The following is a 20,262-nucleotide window of genomic DNA, read 5'->3' as shown; positions in this document are numbered from 1 at the left end:
CACCAGTGGGCACCGTGGCTCTGCTCCATCCGGCCTGTGGACTGGGAACTCACGCCAGCCTCAGCTCCTGCACTGACCTCCTCTTCTTCAGCTGCACCGTGTCTGGGCCATGCCGTGAGCGATCGCTCCGGGGAGCAGCTGCTGCGGCGGCACGGCACGGATCTCAGCAAGCCTGGAGGGGAGATGCAGCACGGATTGGCACCCGCTCCCCATCCCCGGCAGGCATAAGGAGGGCACGCATCCTGTCACAGCAAATAAAGCGCTGAGGCTGCTTCAGGAAGCATCTTTCTGACGTGGAGAGCCTCTTTCAGCCATCCCTGGCTGCGTGTGGTTTTTCCAGCAGCACATCAGGAGGTGTCCAGGCAGATGGAAATAAAGAAAAAGGACAATGAAAGACCCGACAGCGTGTGTCTGTGTGATGGGAGCAAAAAAGGCAGGTACATAAATATCGCTAAGCGCTGCTGGAGTGTATTGTTTCAGCGGACATCTCAGCCATCCAGATTGTTGTCCTGGCCAGAGCAACTCGCTGTCAATTAAATAAAAAAAAAAAAAAAAAGGCTTTTTTTCACAGCTGTGTAATTGCTCTTGTCTGTTTCAACAACTGGGCTTCTCCAGTAGCAGAGGCAAATCAAATGAGGTAGTCAGGCCACGCTTGAAAGCTTGTTATGTATGGAGAGGCTGGGATACCCTTTGTCCCCATTTTAAGGGTTGCATCTTAATTTGAATTGCCTCCCTATATACCTTTTTGTCTTCTAACCTGCTGGTGTGTCATGTAGGTGATTCAAAGCGTGAAGAAGGGCTGAAGTGCAGAGCATCTGCTCTGTTCTGCATCACCCTGTAATTGATTAGAAATAATGGCTCTTAGCCGTGGAACCCATTTTCTCAGTACATTGAAATAAATCACTGCTTAAAATGAGAGAGGAGGGGAACTGTAACACGTGCTGTTACCTTCTTTGAAGAGCCTTTTAATAGTCCTGGGTTTTTTCTTAAGACCGAGGCACCTGCAGTCAGTTTTTTCCTGTCACCTGCCCTCCCTGTGCAGAACTTTGTTTTTATTAGGAGAGCTGCCCCCTTCTGCCTGTTACTCCTTTGCAAATGGTAAAAATGCTGCAACTTTTCCTTAAAAACAAGGTGTCTGATAAACCTCTGGGAGCAGGACAGAGTAATCTCACATGCCCTGCAGGGACGAGGCTCTGATTTCACTGCCTGCAGAATTAAAGAGCTTCATTTGTTTTGTCTTGGCAAACACACGTAGGTACCTGAAGTGGCACCTGGGCTGTCAGATCCGGGCACGTGGAGCCTTCAGCCAGGCAGGCATCCAAGATCAGGAAAGAAAAAGAGAGAGATGGGTTTGAGAGCTGAGGATGCATCTGGATTCAGCAAGAAACAGCAGCAGTCGGGGGCTGTTGGCTGACTCCAGCTCGCAGTCGGAGCAGGTCCCCCAGTCTGCTGCCATCACGCCTGAGGCTGCTGCAGTAGCATGGCAGTGACCTTTGTGCACTGGTGCTCGTTGATACAAAATCTGGAGTTTGTGAGAGCTTTGCCATGTTTTTTGTAGCATCATGAGCCTGCATGCAGATGGTTAGATCTAAACGGCCTTTCCAAAGTGTCTTGCTAGGAAATACATATCCTCTGATGTGGGGGGCAGCAGACCAAGGTAGCCTTAAAAGGGGATTTAGATCTTTTCAATTAAAACCTAAAGAGGAAATAAACACGGAATAAATGGAAGTAAGTTGTTAATTATTTTCACTTGGAATCATCTGATAAATTGGGAACACAGAAGAGGACTGCTTGCAGACCTACTCTAAAATCACCTGCAACATATTTCTTTTCAGAAGTGCTATTAATGGTGAGCATCTGAATAAGGAGAGTGCTGAGAGGGGGAATGGCCCCTTCAACCCTTGGAGCTGGGGGTACCTGCCTGTTTACTTCGTCTTCAGGGGCAGAACAAAGTTAGTCAAAAGCTGGAAAATATTCCAGCTATTTCTGGTTGACAACTGGTGAGATGAATTATTATTTTTGGTCAGCATCAAGGCTCCCACCTGCCCAGAATCCCCCTCAGTGGAGGATCTGGCGTGTCTAAGCCAACATATGGGTCGAGGGAGGAAGGTGGTAAGACACAGAGCAACAAAGGAAGGCTGTGGGCAAGGGAAGAGCTCTTGGTAACCAGTTTAGTATATTTAAAATCAATACCAAGAGGCTGCTGCTGCAATTCTCTGTGGAATCCTTCCAAGAACGGTGTTCTGGTGGTAGCGTTTCAGAACGAGCCTATCCAATTTCTTTTCAGTTCAAGTCAGGGAGCACAGTGTGGTAGCTGGAGAAAGGAGGGGATGACAAATTCTTTTTCCAGCTCTGCACCAATTAACGTGACCCAGCTCAAACAGTAACTTCTGCCTTGCTGTACTCCATCTGTTGTGTTTCTTGTGGGATATCGGAGTTCTCAGATAGCACGAAGCACTTTCAGGAGACTTTGTGATGGGCTAGCAAAACCTTGCTGTGCTGTTAGCTGGGAGAACATAACAGCCGGTCTGCTTGGGAATAACTTTTGCCTCCTCCTTTTGCAGATATCTCGAATGGAATACGTGCATTCGAAGAACCTCATCTACCGAGATGTCAAGCCAGAAAACTTCCTTATTGGCCGGCAAGGCAATAAGAAAGACCACGTCATTCACATCATAGACTTTGGACTGGCGAAGGAGTACATAGATCCAGAAACCAAAAAACACATACCTTACAGGGAACACAAGAGCTTAACTGGAACAGCAAGATACATGTCCATCAACACTCATCTTGGCAAAGGTCTGTGCGGTCGGCGCGAGTTTGCCATGCCGAGTACTGTCGAGCTCTGATTGTTGCTTGGTTTACAGCTCTGTCGTGCCCTTTGAGGTCTTTGCAAACCATGCACCATGGTGATGCTGTTTACAGCTGTGAGGTTTTACAGTTTGGGGTTCTTCTGAGGCATTGAGACAGCTAAAATGTTGGAACTGAAAGCCTTGTAATTATAGTTGTTATTAGGAACTAAACAACTGGTAGCAACCCTGCTCTGATAAAAGGCAAGTAGGCGGGTTGTAATTGCTGCACTGAATGATGACCAAATAGATTTTTATAGCACAGCCCTGCACGGGTACCTTTCAGTTTCAGGTGCTACAGTTCAATGTTCCCTGACCTAATAATTGGTTAGAGAAAATGCATAATGTTTTCCTTAATGACTTAACTGATTTTAAACCTGTCTTCTATCTCTTCTCCTCACTGTCTTGCATCCCTCTTTCATACTAGAAAATTACAATTCTGTGGCTGAAAGGCAAAAAAAAAAAAAAAAATTAAATGTTTATATTCACTTAAATTCATGAGAGTAGTGAGATAGTGGAATATTCCTTGAGCAGCCTCCCGGCTAGGAGATCAGGGCGTTGCTGGCTTTTGGATCTCTTGGAGAGCTCTCTCTTTGGGCAGTAAGAAGGGATGGGCCCAATTTCTATTTTCGGAAAACCAAGCGGAGATTCAGGAAGGGATGGAGGAAGCGAGAGGCTGCAGTGGGAACAGGCCGCTCGCCAGGCTTGGAGGCTGCGGGTGGGATTTTCTGCAGGGCACGGCACTGCCACCACCTACCGGCGAGTGACCTTGCCGTCAGCACGCTGATGTGTTTTCTCATCCCCTGCTTTCATCGGGTGGGAGGATTGGGAAGGAGTGCTGGAGTTGTCCCCTTTGTGTTTCAGGACTGAGCAAAGTGCAGCAGATTGATTACAGTTTTTCAGAAAGACGAGTGCTTTCAGCCATCTCCCTGAGAAGTTTGTCTGCATCACTGCACTAAATTACCGAGCTCTCCCTTTTTTTCCCCCCTCCTTTTTACAGCTGTATCAGGGTGACATGCAGGAGCCATTATCCTGATTCCCTTCTGCTGAGCTTTCTCACCTCCGGACCGTTTTGCGAGTTACATTTGCTGCTGCGTGGAGTCGTGCTGTGCAAAGCGCTGCCTTTTTCTCCCCTTGCAGATTATGCAGCATCGGGGACAGCTCACGCGCAGCTTGTTGTGGTGTGTGGGCTGCATGACTCGATTTGCTCCGTACTGCGGGTTCTGAACGCGTTATCTGCCTGCAGGTGGAGGCTGGCAGGGGAGGAGGTTGCACCAAAGCCCTCTGCGAGCTCTGTGAACCCCAGTCTGGTGCTCCATGGGAGAAGGGCCCGAACTGCAGCGCTCTGACCTTCCCTGTAAACGCTTTCCTGCAGTGTGCTGGGAAGCCAGAGACAGCAGATGACAGATTTTGGGGTCCCCATGCTGTTGAGGAGCTCCAGGGCTGTTTGCTCACCCAGGAAGCCAAAGGGTCACGCTGCCACCAGGGCAGCCTGCTTGGGGCGTTTAAGGATGCTTTTCCTTTGGCATGAGGCCCCTCTTTTTTCCCCTCATCTATAATCATAACATCTGCATGGCAACAGCAGCAAGTGTCTCACAAGCAAAGCAGTACCAAAAGGAGCTATTTTTAATCCTCTCTGATGCGATGAGCTACAGAAGCAGTCGGGAGAGGGCTGGCACTATGCAGCACGGTAGTTCCCTGCAGCTGGCTGCAAGTGTCCCCTGCCTGTTCTGTGTAGTTCAGAGGAAATAACACAACCCAGCACAACATCGCAGCTGTACCGTGGGCACTGGCAGTCCTCAGAACAACTAGGGAACTGCTTTATTCCTCTGCGATTAATACCTCCACCTCCCATCTTTTGTGCCTCACCTTGGGCAGTCTGGCTGGCAGTTGTGTTGCCTCCCCTTGTTTAGCTGATACGTTCATGTGTTTTGTGTTTGCTGTAACAAGGTTTCAGGTACTTTTACTCCAAGCTGCAGACAGCAAGCGAATTTCCCTGTGATATTGCTGAAATACGTCTGGCTACTGGTCAGATCCCTTTCTGCAGCTGCAGCAATAATTTGTCATCTCTTCTGTTTTTAGAGCAAAGTCGTCGAGACGACTTGGAAGCCCTCGGCCATATGTTTATGTATTTCCTCCGAGGCAGTCTGCCCTGGCAAGGACTGAAGGTAGGTTTGAGTTTTAGGTTTTGCCCTTCAAAACTTTACTTGGTTTCTGCCCAAATGTGAATCTGGCAGGAGAAAGTTTGCAGAATGCAAGCAGAAGAACCGTTCTCTCTGTCTGTCTGCCGACAAGGCGTTAGCTTTACCTACAGAAGGTACCGGGACAGAAGCGTGTTTCCTATCACATCGGGTTTCTGTAGCTTCACTGGGTCAGTACAGCTCTGGAGAGAAGATGCAGCAGAGGCAAGTGAGCGTCTGGGCCAGGGACAGTAATGAGAGGGCTGCCGAGCTGTCGGAGCAGCTTAGCTGTAATGTGAACCTGCCCCGGGAACACAATGGTTGTTTATGAAGTTCCCGTTACGGCACACAATGCCCCAGCTGCATCTGCGATCGTGTTTATAATGGGAGCCATTTGATCGTTTTAGACGTGCAGATGGAGTTCAGCCTGAAAAGACGTTTTTTCTGGTGAAAGTATGGAGCTTGGCTTCCCTCCAGAGACACTGGACACTCGGTGCTTAGTTCTGGATTATAAGTTTATGAAATATCACGTACATGTGGAAGGTTGCAAGCAATTGAGTTACGGCAACTGCAGCTGAATGAAGCAGTCGTAAGTCGTCCGCTGGCTGTGGGGTGTTGGTAGTTGCATCATTCTGTCACCTTCCTGATGATGAAGCTGCTGCATTCACCTTTGGAATTGGAGTGAGGGAAGGGACTGGATGTGATCAGGTTAGGAGAGGGTGAAGTTATTAGTGAAGACAGTGACTCCTGTTAGGCCTGTTAATACGGTTTGAAAAAGCAGATGAGCCTTTGGGCTCGCAGGCTTCTCAGCAGAGTGCTGCTATGGTCAGTGGCATGATTGAAGCTGCTAAGCTGCTCTGTCACCAGCTATCCAGAGTTAGCCTCAGCTTCGCTTTGTCAGACATGTGCACAAATGTCAGAGACGATTCAGAAAAGCACAAGAGGGTTCTTCAAGCATGAAAATGCTTCTGAAAGGAATCAGAATCTCTCTGACATTAGGTGCGCCTCCTGTGGTAACTCTGAGTTTGTTACTCTAATAATATGTTTTGGTTTTGGTTCAGTTGAAATTATCTGCTTTAAATTGATCCTGAAAATTACTCAAAAATAATTCCACGTTTAGACAAGGCTCTGCAAAATTTCCTCAGATTACTGCTGAGACTGCTTCTTGAAGTCCTGCATTTCTTTAGCTCCAGAGCACACCCAAACTCTTCAGCTTGATCTAGAATACGGTGCCTTCACTCTTCTCAGTTTCTTCTGCTTAATCTTTTGGTCTCTGCCGTCAATTCTAAAGTCCTGAGAGGACATCTTACAATGCTAATTATGTGGCTGGCAGGTCTAACTGGCATCTTTTGAAATGGAGGCAATAAAACATGTTTTTTGGGTGCCAGCTGGAGTAGTGCTCTGCTTCAGGAGGGATTCAGGTGGGGAAACCATAACTGAAAGTTGTTTCATTCTTCTCGACAGCCAGCTGTTTAATCAATGCTAAGTGATAGGCACTTTGGGGGGTGAAAGGACAGGTGGTGTGGAAGTAGCATGGGACTTGGGAGAATTGTGACTGATATAAACTGATTTGACTTTGTGGTGGCTCAGTAAAATCTCAACGTGTCAAAATTGTCACAATTTAACTACTTTTACAGTTGTTTATGAAGCTGTTGTGATTGCAGATGGCTCTAAGCCTCAGTCTGTTCTTTGCTGGAGTGTCAGGATCCTGATGTGCTATCAAAATATACTCAGCTTTGTTTTCTTGTCCCATGAAAGCTTCCCTGTACAGTCTTCAGGACTGGGTTGGTAAGAAATCAGCCCTGTGAGAAACTAACCAATGTACTCTCTTCGAAGCACTGAAGCTGTTTTGAAAGCATCACTGGATATTCTTTGCTGATGGAAAATGTACAGGGAGAATTACAACGGTATTCCTGGTAGTGTAGTCTAGGATGCAGTTCAGCTACAAGTAACATTGTCTGATACCACGGAGGCTCGATATTAAATATTTTGTTGTTCTTCCCATACAGCATGTCGTTTATCACATGGTTGAACTCTTTCTCCACAACTGTTTTGTCTTTGTGCGCTACAGGCTGACACCTTAAAAGAGAGGTATCAGAAGATTGGGGACACAAAGAGAAACACTCCGGTTGAAGTTCTCTGTGAGAACTTTCCAGGTAAAGCCCTGATGGGATCCCTGCAGTGCAGCTGGAGGTGGCCATACCTTGTTCAATAAAGTATGCTGGTGGTGTGCGTCTGTTACATCGTCGTCCCTCAAGCAGGCAAACAACTGGAGCTGCTGCTAGAAATTAGCACATCCTGTGAGCTTGTGGCTGCGGCTTGTAATGAACATAACTCTTCTCATTGAGGAGGCCAGACAATGCCTCAGGTTGCTTCTTTTCTTTTTGGCTTCCTTCCCCAAGAGGACCTCATTACTGTCCTTCTCTCAAGTGACTGCGTTCGATCTACTGAGTTAATCCTTTTCCAAATGAAAGGATTTACAGCTGCTAAAATTTTAGGTGGCCAGCTTAGGAGATGGGATGATATCTGGGCAGAAAAAGCCTCGTTGCTGCTGGAGCTCAGGGGTGCTCCAGGGTGCACACCAGCATCTCCTGCTTTCCTTCCCCAGCTGGTTGCTGAGCATTCAGATGAAATCGCTGTGGCTATTTTATGTCTGTGTGAGCAGGCGTATGCGTGAGCATCCTGTTGGCAGGCTCACTGAGTCGTCGTTTATTGTACAGTGTGTTTTAGTGTTTGTTTTGTACAAAGGTATAGAATACAACTTGTTGTGACACTCGGATTCAAGGTAGAGCAGCAGCTCCCTGGAGCAAGTGTGGGACTTCCAGCTTTGTCTGAGGAGCATTTGAATTGATTTGCATTGCAGACCACTGCAAAAAACAGTGCTTTTTAAAGGAAGGCCAGGGTTAGAACTGGTAGCCCAGACAATCCTCTCACAGCCTGATGCTCAATGCTGCAACACAGCCCTTGGTTTATAGGCACTCATTGAGAAGATTCAGAATAAAAACGGATTATTATTAGACTTTGGGCAGGGCAGGAGGGCTCTAGAGAGCTGAGTGAGATTCACTGAGCAATAAAAGACTGGGTAAAGACCTGCTGGATATCCTCAGCTTCTATCAGTCTATGGGGCTCACCTGAATTTGGTGGAGCCTGGACAATTCTCAGCTCTGGGGATTTGGTCATGGGTCCAACTTTGAGCACTGCCTTGCCAAGTGCCATGGCAAGGCCTTGCTGGAGTTAATGGTGAAGCACATTTCCAGCATGCACGTGTAGCCTCTGCTGAGAGGCTTGCAAGTGATGGAGCCCATGTGTGAGCACAACTAACGCTGCTTCTGTTTTCCCCTTTTTTAACAGAGGAGATGGCCACGTACCTCCGTTATGTTCGGCGATTAGACTTTTTTGAGAGACCAGACTACGATTATTTACGAACCATCTTCACAGAGCTGTTTGAAAAGAAAGGCTACACCTTTGACTACGCCTATGACTGGGTCGGCAGGCCAATTGTAAGTCAGTCCTGCAAAATGAAGGGCCTTGCCTTCCAGGTGCTGCTTCCCAGCCACCTGCCTCTTGGTTTGTCCGAATAATCCCAATTAGTGCCAGTGAGTTCAGGATCAAATCGTTCACATCTTTTCTCTAGCTAGCACAGGCTGAACACAGTGAGAAGCCCTGATGTTGTATTTGGGGGTTCTTGTGGTGCCCTACGTTTCCCTAAGGGGCAGAAGGCCCCTTCCCACCTCTTTGGGTTTACCCTGGCGTGGGTTGTTCAAACCTGATTTTCGCACTTGAGGCCGTGAACAGGACTGGACTTAATTTGCTCCGGTCTAGCACAGGACTGGAGACCTTTGTAATCGATATCTAAAGACATCCATCTTACAGCAGAAGAGCATACTTGCTACCTCAGCACTGAATGATGGAAGACCTCCCTAATGCTTGGGTTCTCATAGGGGAGTACAGAGCTGGGCAGGGCTCTGACAAACACTCATAAAACAGTAAACAGCAAACCCATTCTGATCTCAAAAGATCCTGGGGCTTACCCCATTCCAGAGGCTGGGCCAGCTCTAAATAAAGCACATGGCAAGGAAACGTGGGAGTATCCACGCTCCATTTAGCAGCTTTGTGACACCAGGTGGAACACAACAGTGATCCTGATCCACCTCTTCTATTGTCAAAAGCCATTTGTATTCAGGAAGACCTTGGCCAAAAGATGTGTCACGGGGAAATCTGATAAAAGTGTCTAAAGCTCTTCCGCTGGCTGCCTGTCTGATTTGTGTCCGTGGTGCAGCCTGTCGCTTGTATTTTGTGGCGTGCTGCTGATAGCCTTCTTGCTGATAGACAGTCACTGTGCGCCGCCAATGGCAAAGGCGCCCGTAAATTAATTGTCACTGGTGCCAGATCAAATGCCTCCAGCGCTAAACTTGGTGCCATTGCCGGTGATTTCCAGTCCCAGCTATATTTAGCGTTACCAGTGTTTACCGTGCCCAAACTGGTTCATTTTAATAAGAAATCATTCTGTGAAATCATTCCGTGATTTTTCTCCTCATTTTTTGTTTAATTACAAAGGCAATTGATAAAAAGCCCCCTGTAAGACAAGCTGGCTGTTGCTGACAACTGCAGTGGTTGCTATGGAGATTTGATGTTGTGAGCAGGGATTACGACTTTGGTGAGAACAGAGCAGATGAAGCTTTAATTTTAACACGTCCTGTTTCTATGCAAGTGTGGTTTTTAAAAGGAGCAAGACAATGAGATGAGGAAAATAAGCCTGGATATTTGCAGTCACAATAATCTTATTTGAGACACATTTGGAGTGATCTGCCATTGGTACAGATATGCAGCTATGTCTTTTTGATTCAGTTTTCTGTAAGATGTTTGGTGCTGATATCCAGCAAACCACCAAATCAAAGGGATTTCATAGCCCTTACTGTAATTATCCTTGGTTGCTGTCAGTATATTTGGGCAGCATTTTGATGTTTTCCTGCATTGTCCTTGCATGATGGGAGCCATCCCGACAAGTTAGGTTTGTACACACATGCTGAGAGACGTGTTGTAGTCATTGGCTTCATCCTAATGAATGCTTTATTTTCCAGCCTACTCCAGTGGGATCGGTTCACGTAGATTCTGGGACGTCTGCAGTAACAAGAGACAGCCACGTCCATAGGGATCGACCATCGCAGCAGGCCCTTCGCAATCAGGTGTGTTACTCACCGCTGCTTTGGCAGGACTGTGTTGTTTGGCATCTTTCTGAATTCCTCTTGGTCTGGAGAAGCAGAAACGCTGTGCCAGTAGAAGTTGATGAGACTGATTCTTGCTTTGTTTGTGGCAAGTGCGTTTCTTGCTTAATTTAGGAAGACTGTGGTCTGAGCAAGACTTTGTCAAAGCAACAGATTGCTGAAATACTCTGTCGGCCAGCGGAACTCCTCAGGACCGTGAGCCAAACAGAGTACAACTTGGAATGGGTCATAGTTTGTGGGTAAGCTCTTTATCTCAGCTGTCCGGCGTGGTCAGACTACCTGACCAGCCTGGCCAAGAACATTCCTTTGGGTGCTTTTACTCACAGCACGTGGACTGTGGAGCAGACCAACAGTCGTGGCTATGGTAGCCTGCTCCCAGCTGCCCTCTTTCCAAGGACCATGCAGCTGTAATAAGATGTCCCATGGACACGCGCTATATCCAGCTCGGGGTGTCCTGTTCGTGGCACAGGTGTTGCAAAAAGGCAGCAAAAAGGCAGCAAAAAGGACTGCCAGCGTAGGGTCCTGTGGGGAGGCTTAGCATCGTGGTCCAGATGAACTTCAAGTTTCTGAATTTCCCCATTTTTTTTCTTTCTAGTCGTAATATTTTCTTGGTGTTGTTGAGAGTCTGGATTTTCTATATTAACAGAGCTGATCAGAAGTTCAGTAGATCTCCAACTGCTGGCTCCTAGCTAGAGCTATTGGTGCTCTTACCTCCCAGTGAGTGGTTCTGGGCTCGCTCTGCTCCTCTAACTGCTGTGTGCTGTTCTAGCTCCTTGTCTGTGGTCTCTGCGCCCACGCAGCTCATGTGAGCTGGGGTTTGTGTGCACAGAATTGAGTGTGAGATGAAATAACCTGTCTGGGCTCGGCTTTCCTTGCTCCATGCAGCTGGGCTCTGAGTGATAGAGCACTTAATATAGACTAGAATACATCTAAAGCCATCAGCTACAATCAGGATGAACATCCCACATTAGAAGTGTTGCTTGTAGGAAGCTGGATTGTTTGAAGCATGTGTGCAGTACTGGATTTATGCATGCTTATTAGTGTGGACTGGTATGAGAGCACTAGTAAAATAATCTGCTTTAATATATTGCCTGATTAATGCATTAACCCCCTTTTTGGGTGGCGGTTTCTAGTTGTCCGCTTTGACAACAGACCTTCACGTTGTGTACACGAGGCATCTTGTTTCCTTTAACAGACAATGACGCCTGGCTTCATTTTCAAGCATGTTAGTTCACAAATTATAGTGTGTAGTACAAAGACAGCTGGCATATTCCTAAAATACTATTCAGACAACCTTCGGCCCTTGTTCTTCTGAGCTTCTCAAATTATCTGGATTCTGTACTGTGGGCACCTTCTGTCATCGTTTTCACCTAGACATTATTTAGGATATGCTGAATTATGTTACATTCCCGATATACACAGCAAATAAGTTTCCCCTTGCCGAAACTTAAACAGTTCTTTTCCAAGGGATATTCCTTTTAACTGTTGAGCAAACTATTTCTGTAAAAAGGAGGAGAAAAACTAAATTTCTAGAGCAGTGGATTGGAGACATGGGTTTGGGTCAAGTAACTGCCTAGATCTTCAGAGTTAACTGCTTTATTTTTATTTCCAAGCATACTAACAGCAGATTCTCCTTTATAATATTTGGTTTCCCAGTAAAGACACTGATAAGAGAGTGGTCTCCTTGTTGTAGCCTTTTCCTGTAGGAAGAGATTTACTCTCTATCAAACATGGGTGAGCCCTGCCCTGTCTGTTTTAGATGCCAGTCATGTCTCGCGATTTGGTAGCTGGTAGGAAGGTGATGAGTGTCAACAGGAACTTGATGCTCTCCAATTCACAGGCATCGCTTCTTCGGTGCCATTCTTCGGGCTGCGTTGTGAGCTGCTCAGCTCAACCCTACTTCAAAAACAGTTTTGAACCCACATACGTGGGTGTAGAGCCAAAAGACAAAGCTCTGGCTCTTGTGGTTTCTGAAGCCTTTCCTATAAACTGCTTCTGGGCTCCTAGGCAGAAGCGTGCTCCTCCCCGTGCTGACATAGGTGATACAACTTCAGCACCTGGGCTGACCAAGCAGCTTGGTGGTATAGTGCTTTGTAGGAAGCAGCACTCAAGATTTGTCTTCTACTAGTTCTTAAAACCTGCAGTTAAGTTCTCCAGTCCTTCATAGTCTTGTGACCTGCAGCAGCTAAAGAAGAATTCCAAGGAAGGTGCTTCTCCAGTAACTCCTTTCAGTGCTACCAGGTACAAAAAGTGTAAGCAGCATCTCAGGCTGGTGGGGCAAACATTTAAAAAGATTTACGAGGACAAGCCTGGACAAAGCCACCTCTAGGGAAATACTGCCTGTGAACTGGATTTGGTGACAGCTTGGATGGAGGAGATGCACTATGAGTAGCTCAGAGGGGGACTCAGAGGTCACTCGCAAAGGAAGTGGTGGCTCATGCTGTATGAAGTGCAAGCAGACTTATTTTCTCTACTGCAACTGCAGGGAGTAACACACAGCAGTGCTGGGGAAAGGCAGAGTCTGGGCACTTCTCTTTGAGTAGCCAGTTCAGCTTCACTGCTGATAACTTGATGTTTATTCGCTTGAGCCTCTTGTTTCCTGCCCTCTAGCTGGATTAAAGCTCATTTGTGCTGGCCAGGTCCATGATGTCTGTTCAGCATCCATTCTGCCAGGTGTGTGTGTGCTGTGGGGGCTCTGCTTCTCTGCCCTCTCTTCTTTTGAATTTGTATTTCAGCTTTGAAACCTTTGCTTACCTTTTTATATGGTGTCCAAGGAGACACCTTGTAAATGTGTCCCATCAGTAACTTCATGCTTGTTACATCCTCTGCCGTTGGCGTGAGACCTGACACAGATCTGCCTGTTCGTTCTGTGCTTCCTGGTCTTGGGAAGCAGATGTGTTCCTTCAGCTGGCCACCTGGCTTTAGCTGCACTGCGGTACACTGGTGCTAGGTGACCGACGGATGTGTATCATCAGTGCTACACAACCTCTAAGCAGCTTCACATGCATGTGCACAAGGGTTCTTCTAATAAAACAAATCCAATTTGAATAATTTCCTTGCATCTACTGAGGACAAAAAAGAAACTGATAGTGAAAGTTTCTTGCTGCTGTAGTTTTCTGCAGAAAAACAAGAAAACAGCAACCCTCACTCCAGTAAAGGAGTTAGGTGGATGTTTCCTTCTGCATCGTACAGGTGAATTAATGTGTGGAACTGGCTTTTGGTGAAATAAAACGTGGCTTCATTTAAAGTTGCAAATTTGAGTTTAAAAAATGTGTATTTTAGCGAGGTCAAGCTTGTGTATCCAAACTTGCTGCCATGTCCAGTTCTCTGGTGCATGACCTGACACAGACAAACATATTGTCAGCATGTTTATTTCTATGCTGAAACACATGGAAATGAAGCCGTGTAAAGAAATAACTTGCTGAGTAGATCTGAGCTTTCTCATAATTTATTACCTAGAGAAGAAGAAATCCACTGCTGCAGTGGATAGAGACAGCTAAAGTATGGAATGATGTGTACTTGGTAAAGTGAAATTTTAGCCTAGCTGAATGTTAAATGCCTTGCTTTTTGCAAAGACAAACAAAACAAAGCACTACTAACGCACTAACAAGCACCCTTTCGTTTCTTCACCTCATTCACCTGTTGCCCTCTCTTCTGTTTCTCTCCTGCTTCTGGACTTGCGAGCAGGCGTCATCAGATCGTCGAGGAGAGTGGGAGATCCAGCCAAGCCGGCAGACGAATACCTCGTACTTGACATCTCATTTGGCTGCAGATCGGCATGGAGGATCAGTACAGGTACCTTCTCCCCGTGATCTGCACAGCCTTGTTATGAGATTCTGTGTGAAATCCCCTAAAGTCTCCTTGAATTGCAGTTACAGCACTGGGGCCAGGAAGGCAGTTTCATAGCGGTCATGTTTTGTGGGGTGCAGGCTGTGGTGTCCAACACAGCTGCTGTTACTGCTTCCATGAAGCCTTTCCTCTGAGAGCTGTTTAGGATCAGTGAGTGCTGGGTGATGGCACTGTAGAAGGTGGAGGAGCAGAGGATGGGTGACAGTGACAGCATTAAAGGTGCACTGCAGCTAAGTTCAGAAATTCCTGAAAAGACTGCTTGTGATCCTGAAAATATGCCTGCCTCTGGTTGTCACTCAGGCTGGCTAATATTCTTGCAGTATTGCCAGGGTAAGATGGCTGGAAATGCTGGAGAAAAGATGCAAGGCTCATTCAAGCAAACAAGAGCTGCCTAATATTGCTGGCGAGGTGAACTCCTTGGCAGAGGTTTGCCTGTAAGAGCTGGCTCCAGTGCCAGACACAACTCTAGTGTGAGTTTGAAAATTGGCTCTGGTGAAAGGGGAAGTAGAGCCTGGTGTGGGACAGGGCTGAGCTGAGGAGACAGGAGGACTTACTTCTGGAGCAGTGTCTGTGTCTTACAACTGTCTAGTTTGTTGTGTACTCTTCCTGAATATGTCTTGAGACTACTGTTACGCCAGTATGAGACCACATGCTTGGGAAAAGCCAAAGGCTGAGAAATTCAGACATAAGGAGGAACCCATGTATGTATAGCTCTGATCTCGGATGAGAGCAGAGAGTAAATGGGAGAATTCAGCCCTCAGGAACTATGGAGTGGGTGTCTTTATTGGCATTGTTTTACATAAGGGGAACAGTTCACTTGTGCAACGTCAGCATGAGCTTCAACTCCCCACAAACAATGCCCTGCCAGAGTAACTGCAGCAATAAGGCAGCCCTAGTCTGAATTTGACCATGAGGGTTGCCTGCCTGGGCAGCTTACAAGCGTGTGTGCTACTGTGAGCATTAAAATTCTGCTTATCTGCAGCCGAGAATGGGATGTCTTCTGCTGTGAATGGCTGCTCTGCCTGCAGCGTGATGGATGCTCAAATTGTTTCTCAACAGATGCCCCAGCTAATGCTGAGCCCCTGGGAAGTCAGGAGTTTCAGGAGGCTGTTTTTGTTATGGGAACGGTTGAATTTGCCACATCAGAATGGAGTGGCAGCACGTTAAAAAAAGGAGGAAGAAAAACAGAGACTTTTGTAAATTGAAATTTAATGAGAAGTAGCTGAAGAAAGTGTGGGAAGGTCGCTGGGAACAGCACAATTAACTTCTCGTGTTTATCAAAGTTGTGTGGGAAGTGTGAGGGCCTGGAGAGCCTGGGTGGGCCTACACTGTGATGGGTCTGGGAAGGGGGCATGAAGAGAAGCTGAGGGGCTCTCTTGAGAGGAGAGCTCTGAAAACCCAATGAGCTCGGTCCTGACTTCCCTTGGTGCAGAGACTGGGCATGGGACTTGATCTGCAGAAACAGCAACTGCTGGTAGGACTTGAGTATTCAAAACAAATGTGCAGATGCACTTAATCATGAAGAGACATCTTTATAGATCTGGCTTCTTTCCCTTCATCTCTGGTGCTTAGTGGCACTGCCACCTGCAATAGAGCAATTGTGAATTGTCCAGAAAATTACGTGTTCTCCTGGCGGAGGAACAGCTGCTGACAGCTGGGGATCTGGATAGTTATCCCTGTAATGGACACGTTGAAGTCAGCCATAATGCAAACTGAAGCAGAAGGAGATCATACAAATAGGTTTTGGGCAAGGAGGTAATTCCAGAATCTGGCAGTGTAAGGAGTGAGATCTGGGGGCTCTGGAGTGAGTTTATCCCACACTAGTGGCTGGTGACAGGACTGAGTCACTCACCTCTAAAGGTGTCAGGAGAATGCAGTCAGCACAGTGCAGTTTCTGTGTGCGTATGAGGCTGTTGATTAGTCTTCACACCAATTTTTCTTTAAAAGACCCCAAATTGTAGCTTAACCTCCCACAGACGTTCAGGCCTGTGCTGGGCACAGCACAAGTGTGTACTAGTGAACAGAGTCCCCTGCCTGGCGTTCTGCTCTCACGAGCCAGATTATTCTCTCCAAACGGCTGCTGGAAACACAGCACGTGATTTCAAGGCATCCCAGGAATCCCACAGCCTGCTAAGAGGGTGCTGGGAGACAGGAACAGAAATTTTGCAGACTTCCCATTCCTACAGCATCCCTTGTTGAGGCAAGTGGAGACACGCCACGTGCCACGTGCTGTGTCCAGGGGCTTTAACGGGGCGTTTTGTTTGTCTTGCAGGTGGTTAGCTCGACCAACGGGGAGCTGAACGTGGACGACCCGACGGGGGCACACTCCAATGCACCCATAACGGCGCAGGCAGAGGTGGAAGTGGTGGAGGAAGCTAAGTACGTTCGCTTTACAAACAGGCTTTCCACTGGTGTGGTCATTTATCCTCCTCCTGTGAAACGAGTGGGGATATTTACCCGTGGTGAAGTACTCGATGCTCGTGTCCCATGACCTTTTCCTGCATATTGCTGCTTTTGTGCATGGTGCCTTCGGTGCTGCTGCTGCTGCTTCTTTTTACACTTGTCGTGGCTGGAGAACGTAACTCTTACTCAGAGCATGTGTTGCAAAATAGACAGTAGCAGAAATACCAAGGTAATATGAATTATTTCAGGAATCCCGGTGAGCATCCCCTGTTCCAAAAGGAGAACTCACTGTACGCTCATGCTGAGAGCGTAGGAGTAGCTTGAACACAGCTCAGTGAAGGAATTGTTGGTCTGAAAGTTAACACTTTATTTCTGGCTCCCATCCACAAGAAGTGGATGCCAGGTATCCATAATGGTCCTAAAGTAATTCTTGTAGGGACTTGATTTTTTTTTCCTCTGAATTCTCTTGGTCCAGTTCTCCAGAAGCTGAGAGAGAAAACAGTAGCAGCCCTTCTGCTCATGGGGAACTGTGTGCTCACTCTGAGCAGACCTCTCCAGAGCTTGTGGCAAAGAGTGAGAACTGATATACAAAGTTGCTGCTTTGACCCTTTTGGCCTCCATCTGGCACCATCAATATCACCTTTTGCATGATCCTCAACACGAGACCTTCGTGGTGCCTCTGAGCTAGAGCAGGACCACAGCAGGGTCACGGTGTAATCCCAGCTTCCCAGTACGAGGGGTAAGCAGGCCTGGTTGTGATCTGACTTGGTGGTGTTGGTGCTGCTTGTCTCAGCCACTTGTCTCAGCCTTTGTGGACACTTTTGTCAGGAATGACTCGTGGGAGCGTAGGAAGGAAGGCTGGCAGCTGTGAGAAAGGGTGTGTTGATGGAAACCGTCCCTAGGAATCTGTCAGGCCCAGGCCTGCTTTCCCACCTTATCACTGTTGTGCTGAAGGTCTTTTGCTGTCTGTTCCTCTGTCCCTCGGGAAGCACTCCCGTGTGCTGTTCCTTGCTGGTTGCCAGCCTGGCGGGATCCTGGCAGCGAGCTGTCCGAGCAATGAATATTCTTTCTCCTCCTCCCAGCCAAAGGAGCGAGCCGTGGGTCTGGTACAGGTTCCTCCTAAAGCGTGGCAGGGAGGGGGAGGTCTTGAGGTGCGACTTGTAGAGTGGAAAATAAAAAAGTGCCTCTTAAATTTGGGTAGCATGGCCTGCAGGGAAGGCAGGCTCAGTGTCACAGGCCGTGTCTTGGTCACGATGACTGAACTGGGGCCTCCTGGGCTTGGGGCTGCTCCTGAGAAGGACGGGGCAAATCGCCACCAGAGAAGCGTCAAGACAGATGAAAAGAAGCGTGCAAGGGCTGTGTTGCCCAAGCTGTGTCTTGTGATTTGTTCTGTCCCTTTCCAGGCCCTGCCTGGGTGGTTCAGAATTGGTTTTGGAGGGTTTAACAGGTTACTGTGCAGCAGAGCACAGGCTGCTCTGCACCAACAGGTCTGGGGGACTCCTGTCATAATTCCCTAGTGTGCGAATTCCCAAGTGCTTCATTCCTCTTGCCACGAGGAGGGCTGCCTTCATCTCTCCTTGCATCTGTGATCATAAAGCCCCTTGGATTTTTTAGACTCAAAACAACCGCTTTGCTATAAAGCGGGCCAAAAAGAGTTAGAACTAGATGGAGTTCGGGCTCTGTGTTTCGAGGTGAGGTGCAATGCTGGAAAGGGAAGGACCCTGGCACTCCCGGCAGGCAGAGGAGCTGTGCAGTGCTGCTTGGGGGTACTGTGGGGACGAGCTGCCAATCCCAGCCCTGGGGTTCACTGAAACCATCTCACTGATGGTCACACACGGCCGTCCACGCTCTGGCCTTCCTGCGGTTGGAGCTGCAGGGGACAGAGCAGTCTCCTCTTCTGGTGGCCCAGAAGCCCTCTTTGATCTCAGCCGCTGAAAAGAACCTCACGGGGCCTGTGCCTCCATGGAGAACGTGCAGTGTTTACCCAAGGCCTCCAAACCCTGCAAAACTTGGCAATTCTCAGCGGCACCGTGGCAAGGGCAGAGGTGGTATGAGGGCTGGGGGCGGGCGGTGGGCAGGCATGGTGTGTGTCTGCCAGTCTGCACTGCATGTTTGCATGGCTGCAGTGACATGCTTTCATCCCACCTCTGTGAACTAATTGCTCTTTCTTCCTTTCTGTGTTTTTTCTCTACACTCTCTGTAGCTGCCTGAAAATGCTCAACTTGTGGTGAGTCCCTCTCTCCAGTCCACATGCAAGGGGGAGCGGACCAGACTAGACTGGGGTTGGCAAAATCCAACCAACCAAGCCATAAAAAGGCACAAACTCAAAGCCAACCCAGGGCTGTTTTGATTTAGGTCTCTGCTGAGAACCACACGCAATCCTGGGGAGGGTGTGGGCTGTGTCTGAGAGGCCGCATTGGGCCGAGCAATCAGACTGATCTTTGAATTGATCTATGCAAAAGACAGATTTTAATCCTCTCCTATTTGGCTTCCCATCTCCCCCAAACTGTTACGTCCGTGTGCAGATGATGTCTAATGGAGCTGGGCAGAGTCGGGACCAGGCTTGCCAGGCATCTTGCAGGAATTCCTCACACAGACGGTTACGAAGGGAAAGCCTTGCTCTGGGTATGGAGGGGAGGGGAGCAGCCACTTCCTAGGAGAGGTTCCTGCAAAAACACAGTCCAGGGCATCGTTAGAGAGGGTGTAAAGAAATTACAACCATTCATGGCATTAGTGACAGACACCCAGCTGGAGCTACTGCTTGGGGAGAGTGGGTGGGCAACGGCTGCCTCCCAAGCAGGCTGACAGCTCGGGGGGGAAAAAGCCCTGCAGATGAGAGCTCGGGTCAACTGTCTGCAGAGGGTTTGGGGTTAACGTCAGTCCAAGCCCAGCTCAGGCATAGGTGCAGTTTATCAGGCTCTCCAAGCTGTAATCCCAGCCTCAAAGAGGCCTGTCAAGGTGAGCGGGGACACAAGGTGCTGAGCTGAAGCTGGAGGCATTTTAGGCCCAGGCAGCACCCTGGGGTGCTGGTGGGAGGGAATTGCTGCAGAGTGAGGTGGTGACGCTGCTGTGTGGTGAGGAATGTCCTTGTTTGATGAGAGACTGACCCGCCTCTGCCCTGCTCTCCATAGGCATTGCCTCCGATACCTCTGGCATCTCTGGCTTCTCTGTATGTCATAGTCTGGGGCTGTTCTCTTGGGCATTGTCTGCATGCACAGAGATCACGTTCTGTAACTGTCGGCCTGCCTTATTCTTTTGTTTTGGTGTTCTGCCTCTGCCTGTCTGAACTGCCAGGACTTCCTTTCCTGAACCCTTCCCTGGACCGCTGAGTAACAGCCTAAAAAGACAGTCTCAAAGAAAAACAGCCAAAAGTCAGCCAGCTCCCTTCGAACAGTGCCCAAGGAAACACGCGCTGCTCAGCCCTCTTCCCTTCCCAGCTGCATGTCAGATCATAACTCGTGCATTTCCATCACCTCTCCCCGTAACAATCCTCCTCCCTACTGACCATTGCCCAAACCATGAAGGAAGGTGGTTGCTGTGGGAGAGAAATACTGTGACAGGACAACTAGAGAGGGTGGCAGGTGGGCTGGGACAATAAAATATATGCCCAGTCCTGGAGCAGGGTGGGGACAGTGCCAGTAGCGTGCAGGAGCCTGCGCTGGGCGATCATAAAGCTTCAGGCAGCACGCTGCAAGCATCAGACCAGGGAGTAGTGATGGAGTGATCACAGCTGACAGGTCGCTCTGGGACAGCGTT

The 20,262-nt window shown here is 48.2% G+C and overlaps 1 protein-coding gene across 2 annotated transcripts in view; it reads left to right on the top strand.

Annotated features, from left to right (window-relative positions):
* The window catches only part of CSNK1G1 (casein kinase 1 gamma 1), a 116,912-nt gene that overhangs the window by 91,966 nt on the left and 4,684 nt on the right, over positions 1-20,262 (top strand). For both annotated transcript variants that reach the window (XM_082769133.1, XM_082769134.1), the window contains 7 exons: positions 2,565-2,799; positions 4,932-5,017; positions 7,101-7,185; positions 8,381-8,529; positions 10,111-10,215; positions 13,942-14,049; positions 16,376-16,482. In XM_082769133.1, the coding sequence (XP_082625259.1) occupies positions 2,565-2,799; positions 4,932-5,017; positions 7,101-7,185; positions 8,381-8,529; positions 10,111-10,215; positions 13,942-14,049; positions 16,376-16,482 (875 nt within the window). The remainder of the gene's footprint in view (positions 1-2,564; positions 2,800-4,931; positions 5,018-7,100; positions 7,186-8,380; positions 8,530-10,110; positions 10,216-13,941; positions 14,050-16,375; positions 16,483-20,262) is intronic.

This window comes from Aythya marila (assembly GCF_965140915.1).
Source record: "Aythya marila genome assembly, chromosome: 11".
NCBI classification, from domain to species: Eukaryota; Metazoa; Chordata; class Aves; order Anseriformes; family Anatidae; genus Aythya; species Aythya marila.
The sequence above is the reverse complement of the archived record's forward strand: the minus strand, read 5'-3'. Positions and strand labels throughout refer to the sequence as shown.